This window comes from Pinus tabuliformis, chromosome 2_2 (assembly GCF_031772625.1).
Source record: "Pinus tabuliformis cultivar Carrire ecotype Pingquan chromosome 2_2, CPIR1, whole genome shotgun sequence".
Taxonomy (NCBI): domain Eukaryota; kingdom Viridiplantae; phylum Streptophyta; class Pinopsida; order Pinales; family Pinaceae; genus Pinus; species Pinus tabuliformis.
In genome coordinates, this window is record NC_142300.1 from 1,285,291,321 (window position 1) to 1,285,313,761 (window position 22,441).

General features: G+C 41.8%; 2 protein-coding genes across 2 annotated transcripts; both read left to right on the forward strand.

Moving 5' to 3' along the window:
* Positions 1-7,698: 7,698 nt before the first annotated feature.
* Positions 7,699-11,764, forward strand: LOC149198167 (uncharacterized). The gene is made up of 3 exons (XM_089408943.1): positions 7,699-8,588; positions 8,890-10,055; positions 10,842-11,764. Exons 1-3 carry the CDS (start codon positions 7,699-7,701, stop codon positions 11,762-11,764), a joined length of 2,979 nt encoding a protein of 992 aa, XP_089265069.1.
* Positions 11,765-11,926: 162 nt separating this feature from the next.
* LOC149198168 (uncharacterized) lies at positions 11,927-12,819 on the forward strand. Its single transcript, XM_089408944.1, has 2 exons — positions 11,927-12,279; positions 12,366-12,819. The coding sequence occupies exons 1-2, from the start codon at positions 11,927-11,929 to the stop codon at positions 12,817-12,819; spliced, it is 807 nt and encodes a 268-aa protein (XP_089265070.1).
* Positions 12,820-22,441: the final 9,622 nt, after the last annotated feature.

Consider the following 22,441-nt stretch of genomic DNA (forward strand, 5'->3'; position numbering starts at 1 on the left):
GCACATGTTGTAGATAAATGGTTGAATCTATTGGAAGGATATCTTTCAGTTCATGACTTTTACAATCGGGAAAAGATTACTTTTACACTTCTCAAAGCCGCCCCACACATCAAGGACTGGTGGGAAACCTACTGTGAACAAAAGGATGAGAGGGAAACCTCACTGTTTTCAACCACACCCACTTGGGATTCCTTCCAATATGCCATCAAGGAACAATATTACCCTGTCGGGAGCTATGAAGATAAATACATAAAGGGGACCATGCTACGGCAAGGAAGGGACCAAGATGTGTTGTAGTTCACAAATGTTTTTCATACGCTCCACAAGAAGTTAGGTATCAAGGATTATGAGCGGCATTTGGTACTCAAGCACTGTGACTATCTACACAAGTAAATACAGGATGATATGGAGTTCTTGGACATCTCCTCGCTCGGCACAACATACCGATACGCTGTCAAGATTGAGTAGAAGTTTAAAGAGAAGAAGCGAGACTTTGGATCTGCGGATCCGAAGCAAGTAAAAGGTGCCCCCAAACCACAAAGCAAAGGCCAAAGCGAAGGCATGGCGACCCAGGACAACCCGTTGTAGCCGCAAGCAAATAACAACACCACGAAGACAAAGAAGGACACAGGAAAATGGTGTGAGTTCCATAAGAGCTCCACTCACAACACAAGTGAGTGTCAGGCCAAGCAGTCACTAGTGGCCAAGCTGAATGCTTACGAATCAAACACATGTTCCGACTCTAAGTCAGAACCCGACAAGGGGAATGACAAAGGGATGCAGATCATTGATGCGAAGCCCAGTGCCACCGTGGCCACCCCCAAGATCCAAAGGAGGGGGAACACCTCTTCGAATCATAGATGTGGGTGAAAGGTTCTACGCTGCAATTCATTGTTGACAACGAGAGCCAAAAGAACCTCATTTCAGCAGAGGTCCTGAAGCGGTTGGGCCTATCGACAACAACACATCTGCAATCATACACCATTGGGTGGCTTCACTGAGGACGAGATCTTTGCGTGAGCCAGCAGCGTCACCTTCCCTACAACATTAAGCCCTTCACAGATGAGGTACTATGTGATGTTTCTCCTACTGAATGTTTGTGATGTATTATTAGGACAACCATAATTACAGAAGCGACATGTTGTATATGAGTCTAGACCTCACTCTCTAATTATTACTTTGTACAATAAGTTGTACAAGATACCAGAGGTATCCTCGCCTACTGCAATCTCTTTGATGAGTGTAAAGCAATGTAGTAAGATTATTTCCCATACCAGGAAATTTGTTTTCCTTTGATTCGCCCTTAGGGCAAGAAGAAGGTTTTGCCACGACTTCCAGACAGGGCTCCTCCGCATAGCAGCAACAGTTGGACAAGGTCATGGAGGAGTACAAGGACATTTTGTTATGTAACCAGCTCACAAAATAAAATAAAATATAGATCAATGACTTCAAAATTAGCCTCTTTGAGGGGGCAACCTCCTTTACATTACACAAATGAATAATTATTGGATGACACAAATGACAAAACCTTCTTTCTATATATAGGAGTCTAAGGGCTTACAATATAATCAAAGCCGACATAACAATATTAATATGAGGGCACAACAATAACAATAGTGGGCTTCTATTGGGCACAATAACAACAATATGGGGACAATAGGGGCACAATAATAATAATAAGGGCTACAATGATAATAGTAATGGGGGAATCACTAGTATTATAGGAACCTAACATGTCCCTCTCCTTTAAAAAGGTGTTGTCTTCAACATTTGAGTAGTTTTGGATGCTTCTGTATAAAATTATCACCCTCCCATGTGGAATCTTCAGCGAGTAAGTTCTTCCACTTGATGAGATACTCCAAAATTGATTGATTTCATAGCTGTCGAGTTCTTGTTTCTGTGAATGCTTCAGGTTCCAATATGATTTTTCCTTCCTTGTCAAGTTCTGGAAATATTGTTTGAACTGGGAGTTTGTCACCTATAGCCTTATTTAAGCATGAAACATGGAAAACTGGGTGCACTCACAAAGCTGCAGGAAGCTCCAATTTGTATGCCATAGTACCAATATTTTGCAACACCTTGTACGGACCATGATAATTTGGTGATAATTTATTATCCTTCTTAGCTTGCTTGAGGAACATTTGATTATATGGTTGTAGCCGTAGGAATATCTAGTCACCTACATAAAAAAATTCTTTCGTTGCGATGTTGATCTGCTCTTTGTTTCATTCTATTCTACACCAAAGTGAGGTTATCCTTTAAGAGTTGGAGAAGTTGTTGTTAATGCTCGATGTGATCTTCCACTGCTTGAACCTTAGAATTTTCTCTTAAATATGATGTGATGGACGGTGGATGATATCCATAAAGTTCCATAAATGGGATCATTTTGCTGCAGTATGGAAGGAGTTGTTATACCACCATTCAACGAGAGGCAACCATTCGACCCATTGTGTCTGTTTATCAGATACAAAGCAACGAAGATTTCCTTCCAAACATTTGTTTACTATCTCAGTTTGCCTATCAGATTGAGGATGATAAGATGAGCTATGAGTTAGTTGAGTACAAAGACAAGAAAATAATTATGTCCAAAAATTTCTAGTGAAAATGGGATCTCTGTCGCTTACAATAATCTTTAGGTTTCCGTGTAGCTTTTTAATTGTTTCCATAAATGCAGTAGAAACTGTATTGGCTTTAAATGGATGTGATAATGCACAAAAGTGTGCATACTTGGTAAGTTTGTCCACTACCACCATGATGACACTCATTCCTTCAGACTTGGGTAAGGCTGTGATAAAATCCATTGAAACCTCCTCCCAATGTTGGCTTGGAATGGATAAAGGTTGTAATAGTCTTGGGGTCTTAATTGTTTCAACTTTATTTTGTTGGCAAACCAAATATTCCGCCACAAACTTTTGAACATCTGATTTAAGGCCATCCCAAAAAAATTCCTTCTTGACCCTGTGATAAGTTTTTTAAAATCCTTAGTGCCCTCCTAAGGGAGAGGTGTGCAATTCCATAAGAATCTTTTGTTTGAGTTGGGAATTCTTACATAGGCATAAGCGATCTTTGTACCATAACGAATCATTTTTCCAGCTACATGTATCAGATGTATTGGGATCTTGTTGTAACTTTTGAAAGAGTGCCCACACTTCTTCGTCATTCTTCCATTCATCCCTTGCTTCGTTTATCCAATCTAGTTCGATAATAGAAATGGATCAAATCAATGCTTCCACATCCTCATCCTTGAGAGTGCATCTCCCACAACATTTTGCTTCCCTTTTTTGTAAATGATTTCAAAGTCATAACCCAACATCTTTGTGACCCATTTTTGTTGCTCTTCTGAAGAAAACCTTTGTTCTAAAAAGCATTTAAGACTGTCATGATCCGTTTTTACCTTGAAGTAACTTCCCATTAGATAAGGTCATCATTTCTTAAGTGCATGTAGTATTTCAAATATTTCCTTCTCATAAATAGTTTTGTGTAAGTACTTTTCTTTGATTCGACGACTTTCGAAAGCAATGGGTCTTTCTTCTTGCATTAAAACATCACCAATTCCATTTCCTGAGGCATCATATTCCACAATAAAGGTTTTTGTGAGGTCCGACGTAGCTAAGACCGATGCTTGGCACATTGCCTCTTTAAGATGCTCAAAGGCTTTTGTTGCTTTTGGAGTCCATGAAAATGCGTATTTCTTCAATAATGTTGTTAGAGGTGCTGGTATTCGCCCATAATTCTTAACAAACTTGCGATAATACCCTATCAACCCGAGAAATATTCACATATGCTTTATGGATGTGGGGATTTTCCATTCCTTAATGGATTTAATTTTTCTAGGGTCTACCTTCAGATCTTCATGAGATACAATATGACCTAGATATTCCACCTCTTTTACTCCAAAGAAACATTTGGAGCTTTTTCCATATAATTGTTTCTCCTCCAATAGTTTAAGCACCCTGTCAACTTGTTGAACATGATCATTCCAAGACTTGTTGTAGATTAGTATATCATCAAAAATACTAACACAAATTTTCTAAGGAAGGGTTTGAAAATGGAATTCATCAAACCTTGAAATGTAGAAAGCGCATTGGTAAGGCCAAAAGGCATGACCAAAAATTGCCCTCATGAGTTCTAAATATTGTTTTTGGAATGTCTTTAGCCTTCATTCTGATTTGATGATATCCTGAACGAAGATCCAACTTGGTGAAGTAAATTGATCCATGCAATTCATCCAATAATTCATCAATGACATGAATGGGAAATTTATCTTTAGTAGTGAGCTTGTTGAGCTCCCTATAATCCGACACATGTGCCATGACCCATCCTTCTTGTGCACCAATACTATTGGAGCAGATAAAGAACTTTGACTAGGTTGAATTATACTAGCGTCTAGCATTTCTGCAACCATAAGTTCAATTTCACTCTTTTGGGCATAGGGATATCTGTAAGGCCTGATGTTTGGAGGAACACTTCCTGGAATCAAATGAATACCATGATCATGATCACGAATAGGTGGGAGGCCTTTGGGAGTCTCAAATACCTTGGAATGATTGTCCAAAACCTTTTGGAGATCTAGAGAAATAGATGATTTCGATGTGGGAATCTCTAGCGAACATAATTGTGCAATTACGCCTCATTTTTCTTTCTTTAGAAGCTTTGTCATTTCGTTAGAGTTGATTATCTTTCCCAGTTTCCCTGTGATACCCCTTAACTTAACTTCCTTTCATTGCGAAGAAAATTTCATGAAAAGTTTTTGAAAATTAAAATATAGTGTACCCAAGGATTGTAGCCATTGGACTCCTAGCACAACATCAACACCACCCATTGGAATGGAAAACATTGAGCTATTCAATACATATTCTCCCATGGATAGCTTGATATTATGGCACTTTCCAAAGAAATTTATGGTTCCTCCACTTGCAAACATCATTTGACACTCTGGTGCTGGATATAGGAAGCAATTCAATTCCTTGACTATCTTACAATGAATAAAATTATGGGTAATGCCCGAATCAATCAACACTATTACCTTTTTCTTTTTGATATGTCCTTTTATCTTGATAGTTTGAGGAGTGGTAATTCCAGCCAATGCATTACAAGATATGGTCAGATTCATTTCTTCTTTTTGTAGGGTTTGTTCCGGGTGTATTTCCTCTTCTTTTGACGTTTCTTGTTCCTTTTCTTCCTCCTCTTCACAATTTATGTAAAATAATTTCTTCTCAGCACACTTATGACCTTTAGTATATTTTCTATCACAATTGTAACAAATCCCTTTTTCTCTCTTTTCTTCCAATTGTTGTGGTGTCAACCTTATAGGTTGTGAAAGGCTAGGGGCAACAACACTTCCATCTTTATAGTTGTGAGTGGTAGGTTTCCTTATTGCCATAACTTTGCTTTCTGTTTTTCTTGCCAACCTGAATGCCTTCTCCAATGAATTAGGTTCACAAAGGCGAACCTCATGTTGGATGTTATCCTTTAAAGTCCCTATGAACACATCAATCCTATGCTCCTCTGGAATATCTTTTACCCTTATATTCAATTTTTAGGAGTCCTCAATGTGCTCCATCATTGAACCCTTTTGTTTGAGATTTATCAATTGGCTAAAGAAAGTGTTGCTTTTTGTATCCTCATAATGTGCTATCATTTCTTTCGTAAAAATTGCCCAAGTGACAATTTGTTTACGAGAGCAAAGCCATCGATACCATATAAACTGATTTGGTTCCAAATATAAAGTTGCAATGCGTACCTTTTGTGTGTTTTTCACATTATGGAGATCAAAATATTGTTTCATCTGTAGTACATGTTACAGGATCCTTGCCATCAAGCTTTCTCATATCGATCTTTGGAACATGGTGGGTCTTCAACTCACCGTTAGAGTCTATGAAATCATGATTAACATTTCTTTTGTTCTCCTCATGAATTTCCTTTACTACCCTTTCACCATCAGTGAGCATTTCTTGTAGCAAATTTGTCAAATCTGTCTTCATCTCTTCCATTTTGCCGTTAAGTTTTTCTTCTATACCATCCATCTTAGCTTCCATGCCTTTCTTTAAACCAGCCATCCTAGCTTCCATGCCATCCATCTTAGCTTCCACGCCATCCATATTAGCTTCCATGCTCTTCTTTAAACTATCCATCTTAACTTCTGTTACTTTTTGTGAGAGTGAATTTTGTTGCACTTGGTTTCGTAATTTTGATATATCATGTTGCATTTCTTCCTCTTCTTCATGAGTCATGCTAGAGATTTCAGGTTTCTTACTAGGTGTTTCCATTTTCTTTCTTTAGGGCATCAATTAATGATAATAATGCTTCAATATTCCCTTTGAATTCCTTCAAACTAATTTTTCAAACCAAACTTATGCAAAATTTTAAAAAACTACACACCTTTTTTCACTTTGTAGGAGCTCAATATTGAATCTATTGTATCTCTGTAATTTTGGATCTCCAAGGTTTGAAATTGCGTCCTGTGGTAGCCCTCTGAGTCCTCTTTCTAACCCTGCAATTCTGATAAATATTGGATTCTCCAAGTAAGAGTTATGCCAAATCTCCCATGATGACCTGATTATAGACTGGTTCAGTAGAGAAAACTTGTACGAAGTGCCACGTGTCACTGTTCCGACCTTAGGACCTGAAACAAATACAATGAAAACTACAGGCCATTCGATTTCTGTAACTTTTTACGAAATTTCAATATGATGCTGAGAGAGAAAGTTATGGCGATTTTCCCTAGGTCACCTGTTTGAGATATAATTCGGGAGCCTGCAAGAACCCTAATTTCCTTGGATCCTATCTCCGAAAATATAGCGAGAAAATATCTGAAATTTGGACCCCAGGTTCATCTAGAGTTCGACTCAAATGGGTTTTAATTTCTGCTTATGAAACATCATAGAAAAAAATTTATAGCGAAAATTCCACGATGATTTGTTTGGAGCAGCGAAACCCTAGAATCCAAAGCTCTGATACCAAATGTTATGTAACTAGCTCACAAAATAGAAGAAAAGATAGATCAACGACTTCAAAATCAACCTCTTCAAGGGGGAAACCTCCTTTACATTACACAGATGAACGATTCTTGGATGATACAAATGACAAAACCTCCTTTCTATATATGAGTCTAAGGGGTCACAATATAATCAAAGCCGACATAACAATAATAATATAAGAGCACAAAAATAACAATAATGGTCTTCTATGGGGCTTCGCGTGGTGCTGTTCCTACGGGGTGTCGTAACGGTGGTTCGGCCTCTGCTGCGTTTTACGGGGCTTCCTCCGTGCAGATCTGGGGCTATGTCCGTTGACCTTGGGTGAGCTCGATTAGATCGAGCTTTGGCTGCTTCAATGGAGATTCCTTCGCTCCCTCTCTCAGAAGCCGAGGCTTTTGTCAAGCCGCTGAGCTCTCTTCCTAAAAAGAAAATGATCGAGGCTTCAAAATTTGTAAAGTGCTTGGATGACATCCCTGAGATCTCGCTTCCCCCTGAGAAGTCGATCCAGGTCGCCCTCTCTTTAGCGGAGCGGGCTTTGGTTGGGCAGTTCACTAGGCTCTGGCCCTCCCCAAAAATTACAGAGAGCTGGGTCGCAAGGCACTAGGCGCCGCTCATTAAAAACAGAGTCAGGTCGTATTTCCTGGGGAAGGGATTCTTCCTATTTTAATTTACTAAAAAAGAAGATAAGGAGCTGATATTTCGTAATGGCCCCTATTTCATGGGCCCTCAAGGGCTGTATCTCAACAAGTGGACGCCTGACTTTGATCCAGCAGTTGACGTCCCCTCAGCCATCCCTGTGTGGGTTCGCTTGCCCAACCTGCCAATGCACTGCTGGAACTGGGAATCCCTCAAGCACATCGGAAACACCTTAGGTAAATTCATCGATCGTGCCAACAGCAAAGATCAATTTGATTGCGCTAGAATCTGTGTTGAAGTCGACCTTGAGGTCAGTCTGCCTGAGGCAATAAAGCTTAGGGTCGGAGGATGGACGCATGTTCAAAAGCTGGATTACGAGCAGCTTCCGTTCAAGTGCAGGAAGTGCCATGTCTACGGCCATTTTGCTAGAGGCTGTCCAAAAAACAGTGAAGCAGAGAAAGGCAAGGAGGAAGGATGGACGCAGGTTAAAAGAACCAAAAACAAAGCCCCAAGAACTGGTAACAACAATACCAAAGCTCCCCAGACTGGCTCTGGGTCCCAAATCCCTCACATGGAAGAACAAGGTAATAGATTTATCCAGTTAAGTCCAGCACCAGAGGACTCTCAAGGAATAGAGATACTGAATGAAGAACCACCCTTCAAAGAGCCCCCATCGGAGCCAAAGCAAGTCGAAAGCAATGTAGACAGAATGGAAGAGATACCCTCAGAAGAGGCTGAGGAAGTGCAAAGCTCGGAGGACTCAGAAGAGGAAGGAGAAATAGCAGGTTCACAATCCTCGGCCAGAAGATCATTGAGAGGCCGAAAATCTGCCCGCGAAAAAAGGGAGCAGGAGACTTACAAAGACAAATTACAAGGAAGTCAGCCTACCCTCGAGAAACTCTTGGCTAAAACTCCTAAGATGACTAGAAACCAGCTCCAGAGCTCTAAAGGAGCTCCCCACACCAAAAGCAAGTGATGAAGATCGTCTCCTAGAACTGTAGGGGTATGGGGAGCAAAATAAAAGAAGAAGCCATCAAAAGTCTGATAAGATCCGATTCTCCTAACATACTCCTCATCCAGGAGACTAAAATGGAGGATAAGGCCTTCCTCCATATTGGCAAAAATCTATGGAAGAGAAGCGAAGGACAAGCAGTCTTAGCCCGGGGTGCCTCAGGAGGCCTGGGCACCCTTTGGAACGCAAACAAATTCTCAAAGATTAAAGAGGTAGCCAACTTACATTGGCTGTTCACAAAGCTGAAACATGTGGACTCAGAGGAGTCCCTCTACTCTTTAATGTGTATGCTCCAGTTAGCGCAAGAGATAAAAAAATCTGCTGGGATTCCATTAGAGGATTGGCAGATTCTGAAGATCTAGCAAACATCATCATTGCCGGAGATCTAAATCTCACATTAACTTTGGCTGAAAAACATGGAGGAAGCATAGTAAGGGATCCGGCGTGCGAATGGGTGGAGGATCTGCTCCAGGATTGGGATATGATCGACATCAAACCCTCATCAGGCAAGTACACCTGGTCCAACAGAAGGCTCGGTCCGGGTCACATAGCGGCAAGGTTAGACAGATTTCTTGTTCAAAGTTCTTTCCTTCTTCTTGGTTTAGAATCTAGAATGCACATCCTTCCTTGCAGTGTATCTGACCACAGGCCCATCAAACTTGACCTTGTGGCCCATATGGATCAAGGCCCTATCCCTTTTAAATTCAGTCCACTTTGGGTCAAGGAGCAGTCCTTTATGCAATTAGTAAAAGACACATGGAAGCAACCTGTCAACGGCTCTGCCTTCTACGTTTGGGAAGAAAAGCTTAGGAGAGTGAAAGCTGCATTAAAAACTTGGGTTAAAACCCTTCCCAACCCATCAGTGGAAAGGAAGAAGATTCAAGAATGCCTCAAGAACCATCATCTGAAAGCAGAAAATGAAGTGATCACAAAAGAATCCCTTGACAAGGAGGCGGAACTTCAGCAAAAGCTCCTTAAAGCAAGCTTGGCCGAGGAAGAGTATTGGAGGGTCAAATCTCATAGACTTTGGCTCAAGGCAGGAGATAGGAACTCTGTTTTCTTTCACAAGCAAGCCCAAGCTCGGAAAAATTTCAACTCTATCTCTGAAATCAAGGAAGAGAACACCATCCACAGAGATATTCAAAGTATAAAAAATGTTGCCTTCCTTCACTTCAAAAATCTGTACAGTGAAAAAGAGGACCTGGGGCAGACTTCAAACTTAGCAAATGAGGTGCCCACCCTGATTTCGGCCAGAATGAATCAGCCTTTGGAAGCAGAAGTCACTAATGAGGAAATCAAAACCGCCCTTTTCGCCATGGAGCCTGATAAGGCCCCGGGCCCAGACGGCTTCACTGCCAGATTCCTGCAGAACTGTTGGCAGATTGTGGAGAAAGATTTAGGCAGAATGGTTCGGAAATCTCAAAATTGTCAGAAAATAGGAGGAAGCACCAACTCGGCTTTCTTGGCCCTCATCCCTAAGGAAAAAGGAGCCAACACTTTCTCCAGATTTCGCCCTATCTCCCTTTGCAACATAGGCTACAAACTGATAACAAAAGTGATTTCCAACAGGTTGAAAATCATCCTCCCTTCCATTATTCCAGAGAACCAGGGAGGTTTTATTCAGGGAAGACAAATAGTGGACGATTTTATCCTAGTCCAGGAGGCGATTCACACAAGCTTGACCCGGAAAGAGAAAGGAATGGTTGTCAAATTGGACCTGGAAAGTGCCTTTGACAGAGTGAGGCACAGATTTCTGTTGGATGTCTTGCACAAATTCGGGTTTGGACCCAAATTCATCACCTGGATCAAGGCATGCATCAGTGAGCCATGGATCGCCCCTTTAGTGAACGGGAGGGCCACGGACTTCTTCAAAGCCTCCAGAGGGCTTAGGCAAGGGTGCCCTCTATCCCCCTTGCTCTTTGTCCTTCAGGCTTCTGTCCTCAGTTTCCTCTTGAATAAAAAATAGGCAGACCAAGAAATAATGGGACTCAACATCGCAAGAGGTGTCAAAAGCATAAATCATGCTCTGTTCGCGAACGACACTCTCCTGCTGGGCGCTGCCTCCTTACTCTTGGCCCAAAGATTCAAAGAAGTGGTGGATGCTTATTGTGAAGACTCAGGAAGTAGCCTCAATAAAGGCAAATGTCACATTTTCTGCTGGAATGCACCGACCAGAATGATTCAAGCCATTTCTAACTGTTTTGGTTTTGCAGCCTCCTCTGCTTGGTCATCCTTCAAGTATCTGGGTCTCCCTGTCTTCCAAAAAAGAGCCCTCAGCAGAGATTGGCTGCCCCTGCTGGAAAAATTCAAGTCCAAAATTCGCTCCTGGGGATTCAACTGGCTCAATTTAGCAGGTAAGACAGTGCTAATAAAAGTTGTCCTGAATAGTCTTCCCATCTATCAGGCTGCAGTGATGATGGCTCCTATTGGCATCACGAGGAAAATGGAGGAATATATAAGGAATTTTTTTTGGAAAGGTGGTAAAGCAAATGAGAAGAGAATCCCATTAATAAGCTGGGACACAATCTCCTTGCCCAGAATGGAAGGCGGGCTGCACTTCAAGAACATCAGCAAACAAAATATTGCTTTGGGGGCAAAACTGGTATGGAGGATCATCGCTCCAAATCCGGGTTGGGCTCAGCTTGTGTTATGGAAAAAGTACTTCCGTGGGCAGAGAGCACGCTGTCTGGACAATCCTATCACCACCCCTAGTACTATGATCCATAAGTTGTGTGAAAAAGCCTCTGTCTTAATTAAACAACATGCGCACTGGATTCCGGGAAATGGAAAGCGTATCAACATTTGGGAGGATCGCATTATGGGCAGCGACCCCATTGCTGAGGATCGCTCTCTGGTCCTGTTAAAAGTCTGGATGGATAGTGCAGGCGTCAAAACGCTGTGGGACTTATCCCAATGGGAAAATAATAACTGGCAGAGATGGAGAAACCTTGAAGTGCCAACGCAACTGTCCAAAGAATACACCACCTTCCTCGCCCATTTAAAAGGCAAAGCTCCACTGGATATTAGGAAAGCAGATGCTCGGGGATGGGGATCGATCCCGGGTAGTTACACAGTATCGCAGGGCTACAAACAGCTTACTCAGCACCCGAATGCGCCTCCTGATCCGAGGCCCTAGTAGGGGATCTGGTCCCATACAACGTTCCCCAAGATAGATATCTTTTGCTGGCTCCTTTGTCACCACAGGATCCTGACAGAGGACAGACTTCGTAAAAGAGGCATAATCGGTCCCTCACGCTGCCCGCTGTGCGAAGACCACGAAGAAACTGCCGCTCACTTGATGCTCACCTGTAAATTTGCAGCTATTCTTTGGAAGGAGGCGTTAAGTCCTTTGAACTCTGACTTTGATCCTCCAAATCATTGCTCAGAATTGTTTTCAAACTGGAAGCGCTTATATCCTGGTGGCATTTCTCAGAATCCACATGTTAAAAACGCCTGGCTCGCCCTCCCCAAAATAACCTGCTGGCACATTTGGTTGGAAAGAAACCAAAGGATCTTCAATGACAAAAAGAGCGACCCCAAGACAATCTGGGTCAAAATCAAAAGCCACCTGAAAGAGTGTCTGGGAGAACAGCTAGACAGTGCAGACCTTAGTGACCAAGACGTTGTTTGGGGAGCCTCTTTGGGCCTTCAGTTCGTTGATAATATCAGGCTCCCCCCCCCCCACTAAAGCACTAGCAAATCCGCCTCAATGCTACAAAATTCGTTGAGTTTTGCAGAAAGAAGGCAAGGAAAACTCTCTTCTTTGACGGTGCTGCAAAAGGCAACCCCGACAGTTCCGGAGCAGGTGGTGTTGTTAAAAACGCAGAAGGCAAAACTGAATCTAGATATGCTTGGGGAGTGGGCTTCAACTCCAGCATTCAAGCTGAAGCTCTGGCTCTCCTTCAGGGGCTCAAGTTGCTCATATCTCTGGGAATCAAAGATGCAATTATTTTTGGGGATTCTCAGTCCATTATAATGGCCATGGTGGTTAATTCCTCTCCTTCAGATTTAAGATTATCAAGACTCCTGAGCAGAATTAGATTCCTAACAAACACCTTTCAGAATTTGGAGTTTCTTCATGTAAAGAGAGAAAATAATAAAGAAGCTGATGCTGAAGCTAACAAAGCAGTTCTTCTCCCCCCTGGAGCGCTCCTAAGAGACGGAGACGAAGGCTGGGATCCCATCCCTTAACCGTCAGTTTAATATGTTTTACTGTCTTTTATTGAAGCAGTTTGTCTGTATCTGCAAGCTAGGAAAGATAGATAAAGCTACAAGAATTACAGCTAGCAAAAATCGCAGACTCATTAGAAAGGAAGTCAATTGGTTCCTGACAGATGAGAAATCTGATCTCTGTTTACCTCATTGTAATCTGAATTAAGGTTTTCCAGCCAAGAATCAATACATCAATCTAACCGTTTCTGTAAAAAAAAAAATGGTCTTCTATGGGGTACAATAATAATATGGGGACAATATGGGCACAACAATAACAATAAGGGCTACAATGACAATAGTAACGGGGGAATCACTATTATAGGGACCTAATACATTTTCGCCTCACCTACAAGGGTACCTCTGCACTATCAGGTCAAGCACTCCATCGATCTGACCCCGGGCACGCCGCTACGTAATGGACCGATCTATTGATGCTTTGTTATGGAGAACAATGAGATCAAGAGGCAAATTTAGGAGCTGTTGCAGAAAGGTGACATTAGGCCAAGCTAATCACCTTGTGGGAGCCCAATTGTATTGGTACAGAAGAAGAACAAGACATGGAGACTCTGTATCGAGAATAGGTACCCAATCCCATGGATTGATGACCTTCTAGACCAGCTCAAGGAGGCCAAATATTTCAACAATATTGACTTGAAGTTTGGTTATCACCATGTGTGTATCGAACCCTCCAATGTGTGGAAGATTGCCTTCAAATCCAAGGAGGGCCTTTTCGGATGGTTGGTCATGCCTTTCAGGTTGACAAATGCCCCCACAACCTTCATGAGATTGATGGATTACATCTTGCGACCCTTCACCAATGCATTGGTGGTGGTGTATTTAGATGACATCTTGATCTTCAGCTAGAGTTGGGAAAAGCACCTCCGCCATATTCGACAGGTCCTTCAACCCTGCGACAACACAAACTATGTGCCAATTTGGAGAAATGCACTTTTGGCATGACCTAGGTTAAATATATGGTGTACATCATTTTTGAGTAGGGTGTGCATGTGGACCTAACCAAGATACAAGTCATTCAGGATTGACCAGCCCAAACCACTCTAACAGAGCTCTGCAACGTTTTGGGTCTTACCAATTTCAACCGAAGGTTTGTGTTGGGGTTCTCTAATATCACTTGGCCTTTAAGTCAAGTCACTAAGGGTGGAGCGAAAGAAAAGATTTTTTGATCTAAAAACCAACATAAGGCATTTTCTGAGTTGAAGCATCACATCTGCTCTACATTAGTGCTCACATTGCTAGACCTGAAACAACCATTTAAGATTGAGATAAACATCTCTGACCATGCTATTGGTGCAGTTCTTACTCACCGAGAGCATCTAATTGCTTACCACATTGAGACACTTTCAGACACAATCCGAAAGTATCCCACTTATGACAAAGAAATGTATTCCTTTGTGCAGGCCTGTTGTCATTGGAATCATTGCATTCTGTGGAAGGAAACGATCATCCACACAGATCATTGACCCCTGCAATTCATACAGACACAAGGGAAGTTGCAGAACGATCACCATTAAAAATGGTCCACATAACTACAACAATTCAATTTGAACATTAAGTACAAGAAGGGCAGCACCAATAATATTGCAGACTGCCTCAGTCGACCACCAGTCATGGCGCTGATCAATGTGCTCGGCTCCTGTTGGCACGAGACTTCAGAGTGGCTGCATCTTTACAAGCGAGATCCAGAATTCAAAAGCACATACCAGACACTCTTGTAAGGTAAGCAAGTTCAAAATTTTCACCTCCAAGATGCACTATTATGCCACTTGGGTCACAACCGTGTTCCTTCAAAAGAGCATGCCAAGATGATTTGGGAGGCGCACTATAGTCGGGTCGTTGAACATTTCAGAGTAGTTAAAATAGTGGCAGTACTGCAGAAGTATTTTTATTTGTCGAACATTCGTCAAGATGTTGGGAGGTGCATTAAATCTTGCACTGCCTGCGTCATTGCCAAACCAACCAACAAGAAGCAAGGCCTATATACTCCTCTGCGTACTCCTAGTCGACCTTGGGAATCCATCTCCATGGATTACATGTCAGGCCTTTCTTCTACTAAGCACGACAATGACTGCATTTTCGTGGTCGCCGAAAAAATCTCTAAGATGGCCATTATGGCAGCCTGCAAGAAGAGTATCACAGTAGAGGCCACTGCTAAGCTCTTGTTTGAGCGAGTGTGGGTACACTTTGGAATCCCACTGTGCATTGTCTCTAATCAGGACAACAGATTCCTAAGTACATTTTGGTCAAGTCTTTGGTCGATGTTGGATACCAAACTGACTAATTCCACGACTTTCCATACCCAAACTGATGGCTAAACAAAAGTCGTCAACAGGATGATCATACAGATTCTGCACATGTACAACTCGAAGCATCCACACACATGGGATGAAAGCCTTCCCTATGTCCAGCAAAAGTACAATAGAGCTCTCCACAGCTCAACGGGCCATAGCCCCTTTCAGGTAGTGCTGGGATTTCAACCATTATGTCCCATTGATATGGCCATACCATTTGCAGCTACTCAGGTAGATTCGGTGCATGTCCGGTCCAAAGTTGCTAGGGCTAACAACTTCAATGACCGCATTCAACACATCCGCCAACTGGTCCATGATATATTGGATAGAGCCAATGCTAAGTACAAGTAATGCCATGATGGGGGGTGTCGCACAAGTTCCAGGTGGGCGACAAAGTTTGGCTACATTTGCAGAAGGAGCACCTCCGTTGATCCCACCGCAAGCTTTGCCCACTCCGATATGGGCCTTGCAACATCACCAAGGTTGTAGGGGACAATGCCTTCGAGCTTAGGATTCCACTGTTCCTTGGTCTGCACCCAGTGTTCAATGTAGACCGCCTTCGACCATACTTTCCACCATTGTTGGACATAACCGATGTTACAAAACAACTCACACCAACATAGTTAAACCTAGACTGCATGGAACATGCCACAACTGATCGGATCATGGACACACAGATTAAGAACGCTCACCAGCAGAATATTCAACTATATCGGGTTGTCAAAGCTGGCCAATTCCTTCACCAAGGCAAGTGGCTCACAAGGGACCAAGTTCAGCAGAAGTTTCCCCATCTCATGGAGGCACTCAACGCAATGGGGACCATTGCTTCCTAAGGGGGGAGGAATGATCCAAGTGGATATTGGTTGTCACCTGCCTTTTTCACTTGGAACCACAACACTGTCTCTTTCAGTGTTTTGGTTTCCTTAATTGTAGCACAGTTTACTATTTTTGGTAGTTTTTCGGGTCTTGATCTTTTGGAGTCGTTTTGAGGCCCTAAACGACATATTTAGGGAAAACAAAGAGAATAAAAACACTCCAACATTATTGCCCTCCTCTTTTAAATCTTTGAAACAAGGTATTATGATAGCCAAATGGAGATCTACCAAAGTTACGACCCTGGGAATTTGATGTACCAATTTACCAAATGGGGCCCATAGTTTTGGCACTTCATCTCTTAGGGTTAGGTTTTTGGATGTTTAGGGTTTTCCATTCTTTATAAATAATAAATAGGCCTTCGAGCCTCATTGTAACACAAATTAGAGGCATGTAGTCGCCGCATCTCTTCTTAGAGATAAGCTACCATCGCCTGAGCTAGTTTATTTCCATTCTGTTTGTAAGCATATTTCAGTATTCTGATATTAATGAAATGAAGTGTTATTTCTGCTGCATTTCTGTATTTATGGTTATATGTGTAATTTGTTGCATTCATGTTTAAGTTCAGATCAGTGGTATCAGAGCGGTCTGCTCTTTCTCTATTTTTCTTTGCATGTCCCCAATGAGGTCAGGGTATAAGGAGTTAGGGCTCGATTTGGTTGAACCTTTGCAAGACCAGCCTCGCAAACCCCGACGACCTCCCACAGTGGAGGAAAAGAAATACGAGGGGGTAGTAGATCCTTTCAAAATATTTGCTCGAGGAAGCCCTCGAGCGATAGAGGAACGCAATGATGGATAACTTTGCCTAGATCCTTCAACGACTACCCATAGGTGATGCATCTTCATCCAGCAAACACTCTAGAAGCATCACTCCTTTTAACGTACAAGTTAACTTCAATATTCCTGTTTTTGAGGGCCAGATAGATGCAGAAGCCATAGATAACTGCTTGAATCTATTGGAAGGATATTTTTCAGTTCATGACTTTTCCAATTGGGAAAAGATTACTTTTGAACTTCTCAAAGTCGCCCCACACATCAAGGAGTAATGGGAAACCTACTGTGAACAAAAGGGCAAGAGGGAATCCTCACTGTTTTCAGCTGCACCCACTTGGGATTCTTTCCGATATGACATCAAGGAACAATATTACCCTGTCGGGAGCTATGAAGATAAATACATAAAGTGGACTACATTACGACAGGGAAGGGACCAAAATGTTCTTGAGTTCACAAATGTTTTCCATACCCTCTTCATGAAGTTGGGTATCAAGGATTATGAGCGACATTTGGTATTCAAGCATCGCGGCTGTCTACACAAGTACATACAGGACGATATGGAGTTCATGGACATCTCCTTGCTTGACACGTCATACTGATACGCTGTCAAGATTTAGGAGTAGTTTAAACAGAAGAAGAGACACTTTGGATCTGTGAAGTCGAAGCATGGAAAATGCACCCCCAAACCACATAGAAAAGGCCAAAGCCAAGGCGGGGTGACCTAGGACAACCCATCAAAGCCACAAGCAAAGAAAAACAACACAAAGACAAAGAAGGACATGAGAAAATGATGTTAGTTCTATAAGAGCTCCACTCACAACACAAGTGAGTGTTGGGCCAAGAAGTCATTGGTGGTCGAGCTGAAGGCTTCCGAATAAGATGCATGTTATGTCTTTGAGTCAGAAATCGACAAGGGGAAGTAGATCATTGATGCAGAGCCCAGTGCCACTGTTGCCACCACCAAGATTCAGAAGAATGAGCCTGGAGATCCAGAGGAGGGGGAACGCCTCTTCGACTCACAGATGTGGGTGAAAGGTTCTCTGCTGTAATTCATTGTCGACAGCGGAAGCCAAAAGAACCGTATTTAGTAGAGGTCGTGAAGCGATTGGGCCTACTGACGAAAACACATTTGCAGCCATACACAAGCGAGTGGCTTCACCAAGGACGAGATCTATGCGTCACCCAACAGTGTTGCCTTCCCTACAACATCAAGCCCTTCACGGATGAGGTACTATGTGATGTTGCTCCTCTTGAAGTTTGTGTTGTATTATTAGGACAACCATACTTGTGGAAGCGACATGTTGTATACGAGTCTAGACCTCGCTCTGTGATTATTATTTTGGGCAATAAGTTGTAAAGGATATTGGATGTAGCCTCGCCTACTGCCATCTCTTTGATCACTACAAAGCAATATAGTAAGATCATTTCCCAGACTAGGAAATTTGTTTTCCTTATGATTCACCCTCAAGGCAAGAAGAAAGTTTTGGCCACAACTTCCAGACAGGTCTCCTAGGCATAGCAACAGTAGATGGACGAGGTCGTGGAGGAGTACATGGATATTTTCACCTCACCTACAAGGGTACCTTTGCACTGTCAAGTCAAGCACTCCATCAATATGACCCCGGGTGCGGCGCTACCCAATGGACTGATCTATCGATGCTCTGTTCTGGAGAACGATGAGATCAAGAGGCAGATTCAGGTGCTATTGCAGAAAGCGTACATCAGGCCAAGCTCATAACCCTGTGGGAGCCCTATTGTATTGGTACAGAAGAAGGATGGGACTTGGAGTCTCTGTTTTGACTATCGAGCGCTAAACAAGACATTGTTCGTAATAGGTACCCAATCCTATGGATTGATGACCTTTTGGCCAGCTCAAGGGGGCCAAATATTTAAGCAAGATTGACTTGAAGTTCGGTTATCACTAGGTGCCTATCGAACCCTCTGATATGTTGAAGACTGACTTCAAATCAAAGGAGGGCCTTTTTGAGTGGTTGGTCATGCCTTTCAAGTTGATGAATGCCTTTGCAAACTTCATGGGATTAATAGACGACATATTGCGACCCTTCACCAATGCATTCATGGTGGTGTCTTCAACTAGAGTTGGGAAGAGAACCTCCACCATATTCGACAGGTCCTTCAAACCTTGCGATAACACAAGTTGTGTGCCAATTTGGAGAAATGAACTTTTGGTATGACCTAAGTTCAATATTTGGGGTACATCATTGATGAGCAAGGTGTGCATGTGGACCCAACCAAGATACATGTCATTCGGGATTGGCCAGCCCCAACCACTCTAACAGAGCTCCGCAACTTTTTGGGTCTTGCCAATTTCTACCGCAGGTTTGTATTGGGGTTCTCTCATATCACTTGGCCTTTAAGTCAAGTCACCAAGGGCAGAGTGAAAGAAAAGTTTTTTTGGTCTAAAACCCAACAAAAGGAATTTTCCGAGTTGAAGCATCGCCTCTTCTCTACACCAGTGCTCACATTACCAGACCTGCAAGTGGGTGCGGCTGAAAACAGTGATTCCCTCTCATCCTTTTGTTCACCATAGGTTTTCCACCAGTCCTTAAGGCATGGGACGACTTTGAGAAGTAAAAATGTAATCTTTTCATGATTGGAAAAGTCATGCACTGAAAAATATCCTTCCAACAAATTCAACTATTTATCTATGGCGTCTACATCTATCTCGCCCAAAAATGCGGGAAGATCGAAGTTAACTTGTACCTTAAAAGGAGTGGTGCCTCCTAGTGGAATAGATGGGTGATCACCTTTATCCACCTGGATCATTACTTCCCCCTTAGTAAGCAATGGTCCCCATTGCATTGACTGCCTCCGTGAGATGGGGAAACTTCTATTGAACTTGGTCCCTGGTAAGACACTTGCCTTGGTGAAGGAGTTGGCCATCTTTGACAACATGATATAGTTGGATCTTCTGCTGGCAAGTGCTCTTGATTTGTGTGTCCATGATCTGATCAGTTGTGGTCTGTTCCATGTAGTCTGGGTTTAGCTCTGTTGGTGTGAGTTGTTCTGCAACATCGGATGTGTCCAGCAATGGTGGAAAGTATGGTCGAAGGCGGTATACATTTAACACTAGGGGGAGACCAAGGAACGGTGGAATGCTAAGCTCGAAGCCATTATCCCCTACAATCTTGGTGATGATGTATGACCCATATCGTAGCGGGTGAATCTTGTGGTGGGCTCCAACGAGGCGCTCCTTCTACAAATGTAGCCAAACTTTGTCACGCACCTTGAACTTGTGCAACAACAATGCTGATCATGGTGCTGCTTGTACTTAACATTGGCTCTGTCCAATATATCATGGACCTGCTGGCGGACATGAGCCGAATCTACTTAAGTAGCTGCAAATGGTATGGCCACATTAATGGGACATAATGGATGAAATCCCAACCCTACCTGAAAGGGGCCATATGAGCTGTGGAGAGATTTATTGTAGTTGTTCTGAACATAGGGGAGGCTTTCATCCCATGTGCCTGGATGCTTTGAGTTGTACACGCGCAAAATGTGTACTATGAAAACCTTAAAATAATGATTGTAGGATGGAAGAAAGGAATAAACTTATAGTTGTGACCACCATAAAGCTAAAAAGTTGTCGACTAGTTCTAGCTCTTATTAATGAAGCTTCATTGTTTTGCTCTAAGAAAGGAACGAAGAATGGATAAAAAGTGGATCAAAAGTGAGGGGAAAAGGGAATCTAGTCCTAGCATGCTATGAAGATTAAGTGCCAAAACTAGATCCAACATCAAGCATACAAGATAAAAGTATATGTCATTGTATACAAGTGCAAAGTGTACCTCAAATCCCCTTGTTTTGGTTTTAGGCAAGAACTGGGACTAGGAGTGAAAAAATTCAAGTTTTTTATGGGTATCCTTCTTGCAATTACAAAAGTTGCCTAGATCATTATAAATCCATCAATATTCTTCATGTCCCAACATGGATCATGTTTTGTCACAATTGTCATGTTCCACTCCAACATTTGAGAAATTGAGAAAAAAAAATCAATAAATGCAAATTACATCCACTATCAATATCCTCTTGAGCCATAAATTTCCCCCCTTTTTAAAAGTATCACCTTTAGAAAAAAGTGGTTTTGAGGCCTCAATAGCATCATAGTCTACTGACATGGGGGATACCTTTCAAATTTTGAAATCCAACCTTTTTAAAATTATGCTTCATCTTTTTAAGACCTTATTCTTTTAAGCTTGATGATTGGTTGTTGGATGATGACTAGATTTTTTTTAATTGAATGCAAGATCAATCTTTTTGCCTCATATTAATCTTTGACAATTGCTTGATCAAGTTAATTTGTAGCTCATATTTGTTGATTTTGAATCCATCGCATTCCATGTATCATAAATCTTTTGCTCTTACATCCATTGGATTTGAAAGGATATAACCTATGTTGATGCAATCTAACTTCATCCAGGGTTGTTCAGTTATTGTGCACCATTAGCTAGTTCATAACTATTTTTATAAATCAATCAATGTTTTCACCAGGTAATAGGTGCTAAGCGTTTCAAACGATAATTGGTAATTTTCATGGATTGAACTATTTGAGTGGGCTAAGGATCACACCAGTTTTAGATGACATCTTCAAAGCTTGGACAACAAAGATGTATGAAGAACTTACAAAATCCCATTTGGGTAGAACTTCATTTGACACGAGACCTAAACTTTTATTTAAAAAATGTTCTTACACATCATTTTGGTACTAGCCATGTTGACATTTGGACTCCTGTAAGAGGATGTTAATAACCTTATCGAGATTTAAATGCAATCATTAGACATTAATTCCATGGTCCACAAGGATGAAAACACTCAATGAAACTCCCCCTTTATCTACATGGCATAATACCAAAATTCGACTTGGCTCCCATTAGATAACAAGATGGACCATCTCCAAGTCCAGGAATCAAAGATGCTTGTCTGTTGAAGATGGGAGTGAATCTTGATTGAAGAGTTTCGATTTTAAGATTGCTCAAAGCAACGAGTCAATGAGTTGGCTTCTATATTACACAAAGAAGTAAAGCCCAAAACCAAAGTTAAAGCCATAGCCATAAGCCAAAGCCACAACCGAAACCAAAGTCATAGTTATAGCCAAGAGCCAAAGTTGAGAGCCATGTTCTAAAGAAACAAATGAAAGGAACATTGATCTAAAGATTGGTTTTCTTTAAGCTTGTAGAGACCAAAAAGCCTATAAAAGGGGGAGTGTGATCCAAAATGGAGTCAAACAAAGAAGAATGATTTGTTAACATCAATATACAAAAGGTAATTCAACAATTGATAGGGGTTGAAATAATAAAATATGATACAAGAAACAGAAAAAAATAAAATAAATGAAAAACAAAAATATGATTAGAAGAAAAATCATTATAATGGATTAGACACAAAGTGGTCCCAATTAAATTGTCCTCAACCAAAGTAAAGGGAGTTTAGCCTTTGGTGTTGGCACAAACATTATGGCACAAAGTATAGCCAATTGAAATCGATAAATTATAGAGATGAGTATTACAATGGTTGAGTGTGAACATACATTCTTGTATTTTACTTGAACAATAGCCACAACTACACATTGATTGGAAAAAATCGAAATCTTAATATAATGTGTGCAAAAGCCATAGTACATC

What these genes read in the sequence shown, in the direction of transcription:
- LOC149198167 (XM_089408943.1), top strand. Translation starts at nt 7,699, where the DNA reads ATGGGCCCTCAAGGGCTGTATCTCAACAAGTGGACGCCTGACTTTGAT. An exon ending in GCTCCCCACACCAAAAGCAA is followed by an intron (nt 8,589 to 8,889) that starts GTGATGAAGATC and finishes ATGTGGACTCAG; the next exon opens with AGGAGTCCCTCTACTCTTTA. An exon ending in GGTTCGGAAATCTCAAAATT is followed by an intron (nt 10,056 to 10,841) that starts GTCAGAAAATAG and finishes TTGGTTTTGCAG; the next exon opens with CCTCCTCTGCTTGGTCATCC.
- LOC149198168 (XM_089408944.1), top strand. Translation starts at nt 11,927, where the DNA reads ATGCTCACCTGTAAATTTGCAGCTATTCTTTGGAAGGAGGCGTTAAGT. An exon ending in GGAGCCTCTTTGGGCCTTCA is followed by an intron (nt 12,280 to 12,365) that starts GTTCGTTGATAA and finishes TGAGTTTTGCAG; the next exon opens with AAAGAAGGCAAGGAAAACTC.